Source organism: Leuresthes tenuis, unplaced genomic scaffold (assembly GCF_036924035.1).
Source record: "Leuresthes tenuis unplaced genomic scaffold, fLeuTen1.0.hap1 SCAF_12, whole genome shotgun sequence".
In the NCBI taxonomy this organism is placed as follows: domain Eukaryota; kingdom Metazoa; phylum Chordata; class Actinopteri; order Atheriniformes; family Atherinopsidae; genus Leuresthes; species Leuresthes tenuis.
The window spans coordinates 14,165,628-14,181,899 of record NW_027325366.1 but is presented as its reverse complement, the minus strand read 5'-3'; the positions used below and the strand labels follow the sequence as shown (position 1 = coordinate 14,181,899).

Below are 16,272 nucleotides of genomic sequence, written 5' to 3'. Positions count from 1 at the left end.
TTTCTTAGTCAATAGGTTACAGTATATATCAAAATGGTTTAAACCTAGCCCACTAGATGAATCATGCATAAATAAAGAACATGCATTGTGTGATAATCTGAAAATCTCAGACATGCCACTTATTAGTCAAAACGTAGAACATCACAAATGTTTCAAAAGCATTAACATCAGCACCTCTCTGACAGACAGGTGGGGATTTCTGAAAATTACAAGGTTTTCTGATCTGTCCATCAGTTCTAATCATAACTTCTGGCCACAAATATTTGAACACATTCAAAATGACTCGAAATCCTAATTTGCAGCTCATACAATAAAAAAATTCTTCACCTGAATGCCGAACCTGGGAACACCACAGTGTGGGTGGATTAGTGCGGGTCCTGGTGTCGGGCTGGTTGCTCTGGGACCTCTGATGTGTCCGCAGGTTGTTGTTTTTTTTAAGGTGTTGAGGTGTGCGGTGGGGTGGGGCGGTGCTTTTCCTCTGTTGGGGGCAGCCTGGGTGGGCCTGGGTGATGGTGGATCTCAGGCCTGGGCTGCTGTGACTGGTGTGACTGTGTGGTTTGTTTGTTTTTGTTTTTTTCTCTTTTCTTTATTTTTAGAGGTCCTCTGGGGTGAGGCGGGGCGGGTGGGTCCTTCTGGGTACACAGTAGCCCCCCGAATACGGTCGCTACGGACCCCGAACCTGGTGGACATCAGGCCCTCCTCCCCTGTGGCGAATCCCAGGTAACGGGGGTGCCTATTGCAGCCAGTCTCTGGTTGCCCTCTCAGGGGGAGAGAAGCTCCCCCAGTCTATATCCCATAACCCTCTCCCTTATGGCTCATGTACACAGCACACACTCACACATGTAGGGTTTTGGGGGCGTGTGTGTTCTGTGGGGTGTAGTGGATGGGGCCACATAGGTGGTCCCCTTTGCTGCACTCTACAGCCCCTCACCCCTGTTTTAATAACACCTTAAACATTACTACTTATTAGACACACACACACAAGGTTTTGGGGGGTGGTATCTGGTGGTACCCAGTTCTACAGGGTTGCCTGCCCCTCAATTTTAATTACTCACTATTAGAAAATATTGAAGAGCCAGAGGGGCGAGGGGAACGGTCTTTCTACACCCCCACTTCCTTGTTGCTGCCTGGGGCGGGAGAGCCGGGAGGAAGAGATGTTCTGCTGGGTCGGGGTCTGTGGTGGCTGAGGGGCTGCTGGCCCCCGGATGTGCCCACTTCGCCACACCCCAGCGGAGTTGAGGGAGGGGGAACAGGAGTGGATGCAAGTGCTGTTCGAGTGTGTGTTTGTGTGTGATCTGATTCATGTGGTGACTGGGCCTGGATCTGGGGCTGAGACTTGTGCTGTTCCCAATTGTGGTGGTGGTGGGCTGGCCCATTGTGCTTGGCTGTCTGGGGCGCTCAGGCTCTTGGGGCCTGGGTCGGGCACGCGGCCCATGTCTGGGTGGCTGGGGCCTGGCGGGGTCGGTGGGCTGTTGCCCCTGGTTCCTGGGGAGCCTCTGCCCTGTGCTTATGGGGGCTCTGTCCTAGAGCTTCCTCTGCAGTCTTCTGAATGCGTGGTTGTCCCTGCGGTGGCCCTCTACACTTATACACTCATAACTAAGCACGGTTATCATGTGGGACGTCCCATGTGTATCGCAGGTTCATGCACACGCAGGTTCTCTGCTTGTCTGCTTTCAGGTGCTCCTGGAGACTCTAAGGCTGGATTTTCCATGTCATGTTTTCAGTTTTTTTTTTCTAGCCATGTTTTTCCCTTGCACATCATTAGGTTCATCCATGTCACCTGTCTTTGTTTCACAGCTGCACCCCATCACCAATCACCTCCCTTAGTATTTAGTTTCCCCAGTTCTTTGTCAGATCCTTGCCACCTTACAACCGTTCATGTTGTCAGGTTGGTCTGTCACTCATAGTCATTGTTTCATAGTTCAAGTCATGTTTTCTTTTGTTAGCTTGCATGTTTGTCAAGTTAAGTTTTTTGTAATCCGGCTCAGCCGCGCCATTTGTTTGTGTGTAAATAAATTGAGTTTTCCTTAGAAATATCTGCATCCGGGTCCTCCCTCTACACCATTCGTGACAGGATTCCCCACAAAGGCCGTGGATTGCCTTATGTTTTGTTTTTACAGGTGTAGCAGCTGGTTGTCTGGTTTTTCATTGTTTGTCTCTTTTTGTTTCTGTTCCGTTTCTTTTCTCTTCCTCTTTCCCTGTCCCCCGGTCCGGTTTAGCATTATTACATGTTAAGTATTGAAACAAAAATAAATAAATAAGCAGTTGATGGGAATCAAGGGGAGCTTTACGTTCATAAAGCACTTCAGTAAAATTATCTTCGGTGTAGTTAAAATCAATTACACACTGGAATATGTAAATTCAAATATGTAGTTTTGATTTTGTATTCAACATAAATGAAAAATTGTCAAAATGGTGTGTTATCCCTCATCCTATTTATCTAAATACAATAGCAACTTACTATAGTCAAATCATGGCAAATTTTTAATTTATTCCATTTTAAATCATTAAAGTTATCTAATTATTATTAAATCCATCCATCCATCCCTCCCTCCGTCCATCCATCCATTATTATTAAATCATTATAACTAATAATTACCATTAGTTCAGTTTTCAGGGGGTTTTTTTGTCTGTACATATAGCTACCCATGTAAATAAGACTTCTGTTCTGTAGATTTATTTTTCTACTCTGAAATATGCTAGCAGTTTCCCCAAACTTCAAGCCTGATAAGCTAAACTAAATGTTTTTCCCATGAGACAGACTGCACTTTTAATACCTAACAGCAGGATATACAGCAAAATAGCTCAGATCCTACTTTTGCTTTGAAGAAAAAAAGGGAGGGAAATCGGTAACACAGGATATGTATTAGGATGAGTCACAACACAATAACAGATATCCTGTGTGTGCTTGAAGTATGAGGAGATGAATGAGTAAATCTCCTTGTAAACTGTTGTAATCTGGCTTCATGGTGAACAGTAGTAGACAGTTGCCCTTCATCGAAAACCACTCATTTGAAAGATCAGGGCTATGGATTTCACTGTGTGAGTAAGCTCATGCCATCACAAGTGCAGTTCATTTGTTCTGTTTTCCTGATATGGTAGGCTGACTGCTCAGTTTCTTATCTAATCTCCGCCACCGTAGACTCAATGTCTTATTCACTTACTGAATTATGGGTTCCCAGGCATGTGTGTGTGTGTGTTTGACTCGAATGGTTTCAAATTATGAGGAAAAGACAAAAACAGTGTATGTTTGAGGAGCACAATTTTAAAAAAAGAAAGAAATTAATGCTGAGATAAGGATGGCTCATATTGAGAATACTGGCACCAGTTTGCACACTATACGAGTGATATTGATTTGTGACTGTCACTGGACAATAGCATCGATCTATTGTCATAAAGAAAGTATTTACCAGTTAGGACGAAGTCAGACTTTTGGCAGTGTTAATAGTGGGGAATGATGCCTCCTAATTATATGGCTAAAATGATAGTTTAGCCTTCCAGTCATTCAATTTCTATACTTGTTCTTTTTAGTAACAAAGGCTGTGGTCTGTTCCAGCAGAGAGATACTGTAGGTCATCCTGAACTGGTCATCATGGAAAGACAGACTAAATTTCTAATAATGAACTTGAGCAAGTCAGATTCAGGGTGAGATAAAATTCCAGGGAACCTGCATAATGAAAAACTATCTACCAAACTGTAGATACTGGTGCTCAGGTTATATTGTTCTCTATTAATATAAGCAGACAAGATGCTACACTGGCTATGGATGTTTAAACACGGCAATCACAACATTTTAATTGGTCTCCATAACCCTGCACCCAACACCTAACACAAGTGATTCGTAGCTCTCAACTTGACAGAGTTGGTGCTGGTATAGCACCAATTTTCTGGAGCTGAGCCAGCACTTCGGTGATCAAAATAGAGAGGGATGGTTCTAAGTTAGGCTCCAGGTCTGAACCAGAACTGCAACTGGAACGATGGAAAATCATCTATGTCTTTCTGTTCTTTCTGGATTAATTTCAGTGTAGGGATCCATTTCAATGCTGGAACGACAACACTTCTAAATCTTCCCACTGTCTTAAGGCACACGCACACAGATCTACACTTCAAGCGCAAACAATATGAAAAGCTTCTCTTTGTAAACCCCTCTGAATTGCTGACATCTACTGTCATGGGACTGGTTTTCTAAAACCTGAAAAGATCACAAGGTGAGTCTAGCTTCTTCTCAGACCATTTGAATTACAATAAATTTAGAATTACACCCTACCTCAGTTTTTAAAAGGTTCAACAAATATTCAGTGTTCATTTTCTTTAAATAAACTTGTAGATTTATTTCTAGCTGATCTGTAATTATCAGCTAAACAAGAAATGAAGTTGCTGATCAGTTTCTGATAAGTCAAAACATTAACAACAGCTACATTCCTCCTCCTCTTCATCTGTTTCATCTGCTCTGTTCTCCCACTTTAGCTGGCTCTCCATTCCTTTGTCTTTTTTCCTCATCCCCTTCACTTCTGTTTGCTTTGACTATGAGGAAGTAGCTGTGCTCCGCAGACAATTACATAACCCTGTGTGAGCGAGTATGTCTGTTTACTACGTCTACGAAAAATAGGCCAGATGATGGTAGATACAAAAGGAAGGTAGAGAGAAAAAAAGAGAGATATGTGTCCTCTTACTAACTTTTATCTGCACTTTTATTGTGTCTACTTATGTTTTCTCTTTTTCTTCCCTGCACTCTTCCTCTCATCATTCCCCCATCCCCTCCATCCTTCCCTTCAACCATAGACACAGAGTTACTGGGCTGTGAAATGTGAAAAACTGTAGCATGCATGGCAATTCATTATCTTGTCAAAGTTCCCCAGGCCTGCCTCAGCCCAGACATTAAGGGAGAAAAACAGAGTGAAGAGACAGGGACATAAAAAAAAATGTTCATGCAATTGTCACTGCAGCAGGTCAACGGGTTACCAAAGAGATGAGAAGCAGGGAAAAATAACACACTGTCTGGGTTAGTTGTAGAGCTCACAAGCATATTTTGCAGTTTGATAATGAACTGGTGTTGCAGAGCTGGGTGGGATTTTTGTTTTATATTAAAAATCTCAAAGTAGCATCAGTATACGCTCAGAGCTTTAAACCTAAGTTCATACTTCTTAGTTCAGACTTTTCTATAAAGCAAAAGCTACTTTAAAAGTGAATATATAAGCTTTTGAAATTCCTGTGTTTCACACTAGAGCAGCAGCATCGCAGAAGACCAAAATAAATGGAACCAAAACAAAAAGGGAAACCTAATTCAGTGCACTGCAGTAGCATCTCTGTTTCTCAGCAGGACTGGAGACCAATATTGACTTTGGTATTAGCCCTGTCTTTGTGAAATCTTTTCAGTTGAAGAATGTTGATTTTTTTTTTCTTCAGTGTCTTTGGTGCGCTTGGTCGAGCTGCCATAAGACAGAACAGAGAAGCTTGGATTACAACCATACATTGTAAATAGCATAACAAAGTCTTTATTTTGAGATTTGGTCGTTGTTGTCTAAGTCTTTTTTGTAGCTGGAAATAAACATATTTGGACGAGAACGTGGAGCTCGTGAATGATACTGAAAAGCAGATTGGACAAAAGTTTGTATCTTTGAGAATGAGAATTTACTGAATCACAGAATTTATTTCAGAGGAACCACCAGAACACTAAATGAAGAATATGAACGATATAGAATAGAATAGAATAGAATAGAATTCAACTTTATTGTCATGGCACATGTCACAAGTACAAAGCAACAAAATGCAGTACATCATAATGAACTGTAGAAACAATGTATGTATTTTAAGAAGTTGGAGTTTTAAATCAAGAGATTATTATAGTCACAGATGTTTTGGCTGTTAACTGAAAAAAATATTTTAAATATCCATCCATTTTCTATACCGTCAATCCGTTAATCGGGTAGCGGGTGGGCTGGAGCCTATCCCAGCAGTCATATTTTAAATATATTAAAGAAAATTAAACTATATAATAAGCTTAGATAAATACATCATTGAGCCTGCAAATATGTTATGTAACATAAGAATGAACTCTCACTGACAAGACAAATTAAAGTTAAAAGTGTCTCAATGCACACCTCATTAAGGGTGAAGTTTTGATTGCTTTTGACCTCTACTTTATCCCTGTCACTGACCTGAAATGTCAGAGGTTACATTCATGACATTCATTTCTTTCCCTGAAACATAGAGGATTTCGTAGAACTGCTTGTAGCTGTGTCTGCTGCAGGTACTATAATGGCTGAATGAGACAGACTGAAGGTTGTAGTCTTGTTTGGCCAATATGAGACACTGTATTTCAGTAACATAGACCTGGTTGGTGTAGCATAGTGTTGTAATGACTCCACAGCAAATAAATCAATAAGCCTGAATAGAGCTACAGACACACAGAGCATGTTAACTAGGAGGTGAGGTAAGAAAGGGATTGCCAGTTTAAAGCACTGCAGGACTTTTAAATAGATACCTTCAGATGTTGTCCACATAGTGTCCCAGCCTGTAAATGCAGCTCAATAACAATTACAGGAAATCTAAACCACTGCTCCAATTATACCTTCATCATCCCTCTGTTTTTACTATTTCCATTTTCCCTTTCATTCATCAGACTTGGGAGCAGCTCTGCTTTGAAATAAATGGATTATAACTAATTGGGAAGTCTGGGTTTGATCCTTGACCACTCCACTCACACACACACATGCACAAACACACACACACACACACAAATCCCTAAAGCCCATAACATCATCTCTCACCTGCAAAAATGGTGGAATTAAACACAGAGCATGGGCTCACGATATCAGAGGCAACAAGGCTGATAGACAAGCAATATATGGAGTGTGTTTTCCACATGTTCAGCCATGATGCAAAACAGCAGATAAAATAAGCATGTATGAGGAAACAAAGACCAGAAGCAGGAACAGCCTGGAAAGATAAATGACACCAACAAATCAGACTGCCTGTGTGTGTTGTTTGTCTGAGTGTGTGTCTGTGTGTGTGATTCTGTCCATCTGACAGCAAACGGCCAATTACTGTCGAAAGTGGCGGGATGAGTCCTGCCAGACCATGGCTTTCCATTAGTGCATGCCAGCCAAGCACGTGTGTGTGTTTTTGTGTATGTGTGTGAGATGGAGTGAATAAGGGAACAGAGAGAGGCAGAAGGAACAAGAGCGGAAAAAATGTGGGTGTGCCAGGTCTCTGTATGTATATGTGTTTGTCTTTCTCCCTTTTGTGTTGCTGCTGGTGTAGATAAATCTGACAAAACACAACTTTTCCTCTCAGTTTTAGCCTTCCAACCACAATAACCGAGGAAAACTGAGTGGACATCATAAACAATCCAAATTGTGAAAATGCCTTCTACAAGTATAAACATTCTTTAAATTAGTCTACATTTACTATCAAGGTGGGACACATTTACAAAAACGCAGAGACCGGCTTCCTCCAACGACCCAAAAATATGTCAGGTTAGCTGGTGACTCGAAATTCACTCTAGGAGTGAGTCTGCACTTGGCTGGTTGTCTCTATGTGACCCTGTGATGGACTGGCGACCTTCCAGGGTGTACCCTACCTGTCGCCCAATTGCAGCTGGGAGCAACTGAGCCTGAACCTTGAAAAAAAGCTAAAAAGCTTTGTTGGTAATTGCTGCCTATCATCCGTTGCCACTTCATTAATCTCAACCTTAACAATTATCAAGCAAGCTTTAAGTATATAAATACAGTGTGTGCATAAATCAACTTAAAAGATGGTGGAGAGCAGGTTTTATAGGATTTAGCTAGCTTTAAAAGTTTTTGTTCAGCTAGGCTAAACGTGCGCTGGATATAGAAGGTAACTACTGTTACTACTTCAACTGCAGAAATTCTGCATGATCTCTCTCTACACTAATTAACAGACTTGTTAAGGCAATATCATTAAGTCCCTGATTGGTAGGGTGGGAAGTCACTCAAAGCTAGTTGTCACAATGGAAAGAAAATTAGAAGTGGCTATGTTACAAAGTCATGCAGTTATGCTGTGCTAAACCTGTTTCGACTCAGCTCATCACATGCTGATGCTTGATCAGGAACCTGCTGCATCGGTTTAGAACACAGAACCTAGTCTACCCCCAAAGTTTCACTTCTGAATGAGTAAGGTTTCAAGAGTGTGTATCGTAACATTTGCTATGGCTAAGTGAAAAGTTTCTTCAAAGCTTTCTGCAATAAAATGTATTTTATTGTGTATTTGAATGTCTACCAATGACATAACCACCCTAACCTTAAGTAAGTACCTTATGCCTAACTTTAAACAAGAAATTTGAATGAATTAGTATGTAAGAGAGTGGAGGATGTAAAAAATAATTTATTAAAATTATTATATAAAAAGGAAGTGAAAAAAAAACAACAATCTTGCAAGGGTCCAATGCTTGGGAGTCATTTATTGCCGCAGAAAGATAACTTTCCTATATATATATATATATATATATATATATATATATATATATATATATATATATATATAGCAGTTTAATGTGCATTGGAGAATAATAGTAAAAGGGTACTCCATAAGTGAAAAATTGACAATATGGGGATTTCACCATGGCTCTGTATGTGAAGAGTTGGGAATGGCAATTATATTGTTATAATCAATGGGATATTTTGTACAATTATACCTTCCACAAAGATGAGTAAATAATAAATGAGGACCCTTTGAGACTCTTACCACCCACCACCCCCACATCCCTACCCCAGTCATCCTCCACCCCCCTCTCCATAACTGATGATCAGGTGAGGAGTCAATTTAAAAAGGTCAAGGCAAGAGAAGGCCCGGACAGCATCAGCACAAAGACTGCTCAAGGACTGTGCTGACCAACTCTGTGGGGTGGTCAGGCACTTGTTCAACCTGAGCCTGAGCCTGGAGAGCCTAACCAAGGAGCCTAACCAAGGAGCCTAACCACTTCAGGCCTGTTGCCTTGACTTCTCACCTGATGAAGACCATGGAGAGGATTATCTTGCGACACTTGCGATCGCTGGTGGGCACACAGCTCGACGCCCTGCAGTTTGCTTACTAGCCTGGGATTGGGGTGGAAGACGCAATGCTGCACAGATCACTCGTACACCCGGAGGACAGCGGGAGCATGTTTTTCTACTTCTCCAGTGCTTTTAACACCATCCAGCCTCCACTGCTCAGAGTGAAGATGGAGAATGTGGACCAACACCTGGCTGTATGGATAACTGACTACCTTACCAACAGACAACAGTTTGTGAGGCTCCACCACTGTGTGTCTGACGTGGTGCTTCAGGAGGAAAACATCAAACTTCACACCGTTGAACATCCAGGGATCGGACTTTGAGGTGGTGGAGAGCTAAAAATTTGTTGGTGTTCACCTAAACAACAAACTGGACTGGACTGACAACAGCAATGCTCTCTTCAAGAAGGGCCAGAGTCGCCTCCACTTGCTGAGGAGACCAAAGTCCTTCAGAGTGTGCAGGCCTCTCCTCAGGACTTTTTATGACTCTGAGGTGGCTTCAGCCATCTTTTACGCTGTGGTTTGCTGGAGAGGGAGCAGCACGGACAGGAACAGAAGCAGGCTCAACAGACTTATTAGAAGAGCAAGCTCTGTCCTGGACTGTCCTCTGGACTCCATAAAGGAAGTGGGTGAGAGGAGGATGTTAGCTAAGCCCCTCTAACCCCCTACATGACACTGTGGGGTCCCTGAACAGCTCTTTCAGCTGCAGACTGTTACACCCACGGTGTTAGAAGGAGAGGTTCCGCAAGTCCTTCATCCCGGCTGCTGTCAGGCTCTACAACACTTGCACCACCTGATAACATTGTAGTTACCTGTTCATCTCTACTCACTACAACTCACCATGGCTGTATTTTTAATCTTTATTTATTCTGTATTTATATTTCCAATATTTCTAATATGTTTAATATCTATATTTCCACTTACAATGCATAAGATTACTATCATCATGGATTATATAAGTACCTTACCATAGTATTTATATCATGGTCACTTTACATGGCTATATTTCTTATTTAATTTATGCCTTGCAGTATTATTTATGTCATGGTCACTTACTTTTGCAATATTACTTGCACTGCCTGGCCATAAAAAGTTACCAACTGGATTTAACTAAGCAAATAGGTAAGAGCCTCATTTTGGACGATTACTGCGTGGGCGATTGTCTTTCAGCTGACAACAAGTTATTTAACACCAACTGATGCAATGAGTAGCTTCTCATTTCTTAAACCATGTCGAAAGACACATCCCGTGGCTGTGGAAAAGATGTTAGTCTGTTTGAGAAGGGTCAAGTCATTGGCATGCATCAAGCGGAGCAAATATCTAAGGAGATTGCAGAAACTGCTAAAATTGCGTTAAGAACTGTCCAATGCATTATTAAAAACTGGAAGGATAGTGGGGAACCATCATCTTCGAGGGAGAAATTTGGTCGGAAAAAAATCCTAACTGATCGTGATCAATCACTTAAACTTTTGGTAAAGTAAAATCGCGGAAAAACAACAGTAGAACTCAGGGCTATGTTTAATAATGAAAGTAAGAGCATTTCCACACGCACAATGCGAAGGGAACTCAAGGGATTGGGACTGAACAGCTGTGTAGCCCTAAGAAAACCACTAATCAGTGAGGCTAATCGGAAAAAAAGGCTTCAATTTGCTAGGGAGCATAAAGATTGGACTCTGGAGCAATGAAAGAAGGTCATGTGGTCTGATGAGTCCAGATTTACTCTGTTCCAGAGTGATGGGTGCATCAGGGTAAGAAGAGAGGCAGATGAAGTGCTGCACCCATCATTCCTAGTGCCTACTGTACAAGCCTGTGGGGGGCAGTGCTATGATCTGGGGATGCTGCAGTAGGTCAGGTCTACGTTCAGCAACATTATGTGCCCAAAGAATGAGGTCAGCTGACTACCTGAATATACTGAATGACCAGATTATTCCATCAATGGATTTTTTCTTCCCTGATGGCACCGGCATATTCCAAGATAACAATGCCAGGATTCATTGGGCTCAAATTGTGGTTCAGGGAGCATGAGACATCATTTTCACACATGGATTGGCAACCACAGAGTCCAGACCTTAACCCCATTGAGAATCTTTGGAATGTGCTTGAGATGGCTTTGCGCAGTGGTCTGACTCTCCCATCATCAATACAAGATCCTGCTGAAAAATGAATGCAACAATGGACGGAAATAAATCTTGTGACATTGCAGAAGCTTATTAAAACAATGCCACACACCGAATGAGTGACATAATCAAAGCTAAAGTTGGTCCAACAAAATATTAGAGTGTGTGACTTTTTTTGTAGGTGTCGACTTTTTTTTTGGCCAGGCAGTGTATATTATGGTCACTTTACATTATGATACTTTTTATATCATGCCACTTTTTTTATCCTCAGGACTTGTTTTTGCATATTTTCTGTTTGCAGGTTGATTGTTTTCTGGTTCATTGTGTTGGTTATAGATATTTCTGTCAGTTTTATTGTGTGTGTTTTTGCTCCTTTTACTTTAATTATATAGCGTATACCACACTTTCCATTATGCTGCTTTAAAAACTAAATTTCCCTGTTGTGGGATGTTTAAAGTATTTTTAATCTGATCTAATTCTGTTGTATTAAACATCAAATTTCAGCTAAAACCTCAGTTTTGAATTTGCCTTGGAAGTGAGGAAAATGAAGAAAAGCTAAATATTACCAGTATGTTGTGACTGTTATAAGGGTACATATATAACTATGTTAAGTTATTCAGTTCATTTGTTTTGCCAGATGGTCATGTCAGCTTGTCGTTTTTGTTGTTCTTGCTTAGTTTGACATCCAGGAAAACCAGGTATTATGTTTGTCCTCATGCGTACTGTTTCAAGTTATTCATACCTCTAACAAGTTTAGAGTGTTTAGTATGCTTTATTATGAGACATCTCTTCTTAATCTTTGTATTTTATGAGGATTATGTGCCTTGAACATCCTAAACTAATGAGAAATTGGTGCCACAAGTCTCCAAATTGACACATGCCATAGTAGTAAATACGGCTGCAATCATCCAGATGAGCCCTAATTAGTTTTACTCCTGAACACTCTAAATCTATTAACAATATGATAACAGACAAAAACATAGGTTACAGGGGATAAATGTATTTGATGTTTGCACTAAAAATAGTATGACACAGTGTGAATTGGTGTCAGTAAGACTTGTCACGGAGGAGAGATGTAGTTAGTGCTTCATTCAGCACTACAGGAATTAACACACGTGGTTCAAATACACACAGTGCACATAATCAGCATAGCAGATTCAGTGCAATACAGAGGTCCAGCAGAGACTTGTGATGAAGATGACTTCCAAATAACAGCTTCAGTCAAGTTTTTTGTGTACATAACAGTTTCAGATCTTTCAGATTTTTTCTGATTGTGAATTCAGGACAAGTTCCAATGTTTATCTACACACATAAACTACAAACACTCATGTGTTATGTAGAACGACTGCCTTTAATTTAATTTGACACATAAAAAGTGATGGTTTTACAAGATTATTAAAATTTATAGATAGATGTCCTCCACTATCAGCTGAATGTTCCACAGTGGATGATATGCATTATTCAGCAGGATTATCTGCAAACAAACACTGGAAGAGGTGGGTGTTTTATCTAAGAACAAGTCAATTCCTATTAGGAACATGTCCATCTTGTACAGCCTGTGCAAATGTGTGTGTGTAAGGCTGGCAGATAGGTGATCAGTCACATCAGTCACACTAAAAACAGCATCATGCTCCAGGACACAAGTGCTCAAATTTTCTATCACGACATACAGTCTGAAATACAGAATCACTTCACTTTCAGCCTCTAACTGCTCGCACAGAGCGGTTCTCAGTTACATTCACTGACATGAAGTTGAAAGTCTGCCTCATGAAGTAACACAGGACAAAAACCCACATAGTGTAAAGTTCAGAAACTAAACTGTTTTCAAATCCTACAGAGTCCCAAGATGTTTCATTTGAACGTAAATCTAACAAAAAGTCAACGAGTAACTAAAAAAAAAGGGGTAAAACGACCAGATCAGAGAAACGCTAAGTGTTGCTGTCCATTAACTCCAAAAGACCAACCTTTAGAAAAAGAAATAGGAGAAAGAACATTTTCAGCTTTAACAGCTTCCTTTGAGAATTTTACGCAACGGAGGCAGGTGGATTAAAATATGAATAACATAATGAGGTATCCCATGGAGCAATAGCGTAATGCTTAGTGTAATAAAGAGCAGGGGGTTTGGTTGAGCTTTAAGTAGCGGTAATAAAGGTATATTTAAGAAACAAATCCTTTATAGAGCGTGAGTTAACACGATTATAAAGTTTTTTTCCGGCATTTATCCTGTTTTTCCAGTATTGCCATTAGTGCATAGTGTTATACGTGTTTTCCCATTTTCTTCCCCCTCCTCACTCCACTCCCTCTACATGTGCATGTTTTCTACTGTCAGCGGACCTCGCACTACTCCATGTGAGCGGAAAAAATAAATTAAAAAAGGCGCAACTGCACAAGGTTCACGCTACCGCTCTGGAGCGCTTCCCCTCAAGTAAAACATCAACAAACCCCCACAAAAATCATTAACCAGCGCACACATGATTTGATCCTAGTTTTTAACCCATTCAAAACGAAGACAAAACGACTCATCTCTGACCTGCTGCCAGTTCTCCTCCAAGGAAGGCATCGCGGAGAAATAACCAGTGTCATGAACGATTTGGAGTTCCTGGAAAATACTGTAATTCGCCAACACATCCATGTCTGATGTAAAAGAGAAGTCAGTGAAGAAGTCCAGAATCCAAACGGTATAGATGCACTTCTTCTTTCTTTTTCACCTTCTTCTTAGACTGGACAAATAAAAAAAAAACTAAAGCTGGGGGGACGCCAGCTGGGGCAGATGAGCGCACCTGAGCACTTTACTTAAAATGGAGAAAAGCTATGAGCGAAGAAAGTGTATGTTATTTTGTCTTTGCCTGTGTAATCCACGCTCCACTGAGCTCGCACTGTCACGCCTCTCTCCTCAATCCAGACTCGGGGGTGCCAGATCTATTTCCGCATTGCCAGATTGTCAATCGGTCTCCCAGGTTGCCAGGTTTGCTCCTCCAGCAGCAGACTGTACCCCGCTGCAATCCAGGCGACCGGCGCGAGAGGGGAGGAAGGCTGGGGAGGAGCCATCCTGTCAATCAATTTAATGCATGACCTAATAAGGTAAATAGGGTTGATGATGTCACTACCGTCCAATTAAACGAGACAAAGTGAGTGGGTGGAGCTTTCAGGAATGCAGGGGCGCTATTGGCTGCAAGGGGCTGTCACTCCGGCTGTAGATGGCAGTGAGGGGTGAGTTATTTTTAGAGGCCTATATAAAAGCAGCAGCATTCTTCTCTCGGTATTATCAGGCTGCACAGGCAGAGAGGCGAAGTGAAAAGTGCTGTATGTGTGAGGAAATGGTGGTAAAGCCATAAATTCTGGCAATCTGCAGAAAGAAGAAAATGAGAGTTAGAAGTAGGTTGTGGTGAAGTGTGAGGCACTTTTTTTATTTATTTTTTTTTAAATGGAGGTGTGACATCATTGCCACAGAGACTCCTTTATGTGGTTTTCCTGTGGTGATGAGTGCATGGAGAGCAGGGATGCAGTCGAGGGAAGAGCTTTTGTTATGACGTTGGGTGTAGTGTGGCGTGGTGGTGAATAACTTCATTTATTTGAATAATCCAACAAAAAGAACAGCTGAGCCGGTATACCAAAAAACCTAACAAAACTTGAAAACACTTGGCAAAACATAACCTAACTATGACTGTGAAAAAACTGAAGAAATCTAACATGGATAAACCTGCCATGGCATGAGTGACTTGGCTTGGCATCAGTGACAGTGAGGATCTGGCAATGGGTATGAGAAAACCTGGAGATTAAATACTGAGGAGGATGATTAGTGATGGAGTGCAGCTGAGGGGAGAAACACAGGTGACGTGAGTGAAGCTGATGAACAGGGCAAGAGTGACTGAAGAAAAACATGGCAAAATTAAATACCATCTGTGGTTAGAACAAGTGTTGTAACCTTTAGTATCGTCTTTTTCCCCCGATGTGGTGTTCTACAGCTTGACTTTGTGAGATGAGATTATTTAGTAAATTTTCATTTTACATTGTGGATCATATTCTGTCATAAATTCTACCTGTGCTGTAAGGACCGCTTTGCTCATTGCAAACATAACATTATCTCATTTAACTGAGAGGTTACCAAGGCATGCATTATGTGAAGTTAATTCTAGAATGCCACCTTCTGGATCACAAGGCAAACTACTTCAGTCTGATACTGTATACTTGTCTTTTCAGTTTATGGACTGAAGCTCCTTACAGACTGTACTTTTAATTTGAATGGGTTACAGATATTCTTAGTTTCACCACAAAAAGTGAGAGCCGTAATTAATTTTTATTTTTATACAGATAATTGTACTAAATTAAAATAAAAACCAGTGCTTTGTTAAAGATTAGTGATTGCCAACATTTTTCTCTCACGATGTCCACCAAACCGATTTTCCTCATTTTAACTTTTTATATTGTTTTCATTCCAAATTAATAAAAGTTCAAATATTTCACTTAGAATATCCCAAAAAGTAAAACAGGTTTGTCTGTCATAACTTTTATTCTTTCTTTCATGAATAATCCGAAAACCCCTCGAGTTATATGGTATCCTTTTACAAAGTTGTTCAAATCAACTTCCCTTACAGAAGCTACAACAGTAACATGCAGATCACACCCCAACACTTTAATATCAATAATCTAATAATGTCATAGATAATATATCAGTCAGGCGGACAAAATCAGAAAAGAAGAATCTTCTTCTTACCACAGGAGGATTTTTTTTCACACAAAAATCAGATTTTGATGTTTAACCCATCTGTAAGTTGTAAACACACCATGGGCAGTGAGCAGCTGGAGATGCAGCCTAGTGAGGAGTAACTAAGGGATTTGGTGCATTGCTCTAGGATGCCTCTGTGAGAAGTGGAGTGGGACAGTGTTGATCATTTACTTTCTTTCAGTAACTTTAACACTTAGTTTACATTTTGCTGTTATACTTGTGTATTTTCATGTGGGATTGATTTTTCATTGAGGACTTTAGGGTTATTCTTTCCTTGCTGTATTGGTATTGTTTTTTTGTTTTTTTCCTTCTCCTGCTCGTTGTACACTATCATATTACAGTGTAATACACTATTGTCTTACATACATCTATCCGATATCAGAGAGTATCCCAGCTTTGATTGTCATCTGTGCTCA

General features: G+C 40.7%; 1 protein-coding gene across 1 annotated transcript in view; it reads right to left on the bottom strand.

The window, feature by feature from the left end:
- The window catches only part of klf7b (Kruppel like factor 7b), a 106,048-nt gene extending 91,916 nt beyond the window's left edge, over positions 1–14,132 (bottom strand). The window contains exon 1 of the mRNA XM_072396555.1: positions 13,661–14,132. Within this exon, the coding sequence (XP_072252656.1) occupies positions 13,661–13,762 (102 nt within the window). The 5' untranslated portion in view covers positions 13,763–14,132. The remainder of the gene's footprint in view (positions 1–13,660) is intronic.
- Between the last annotated feature and the right edge of the window lie 2,140 nt (positions 14,133–16,272).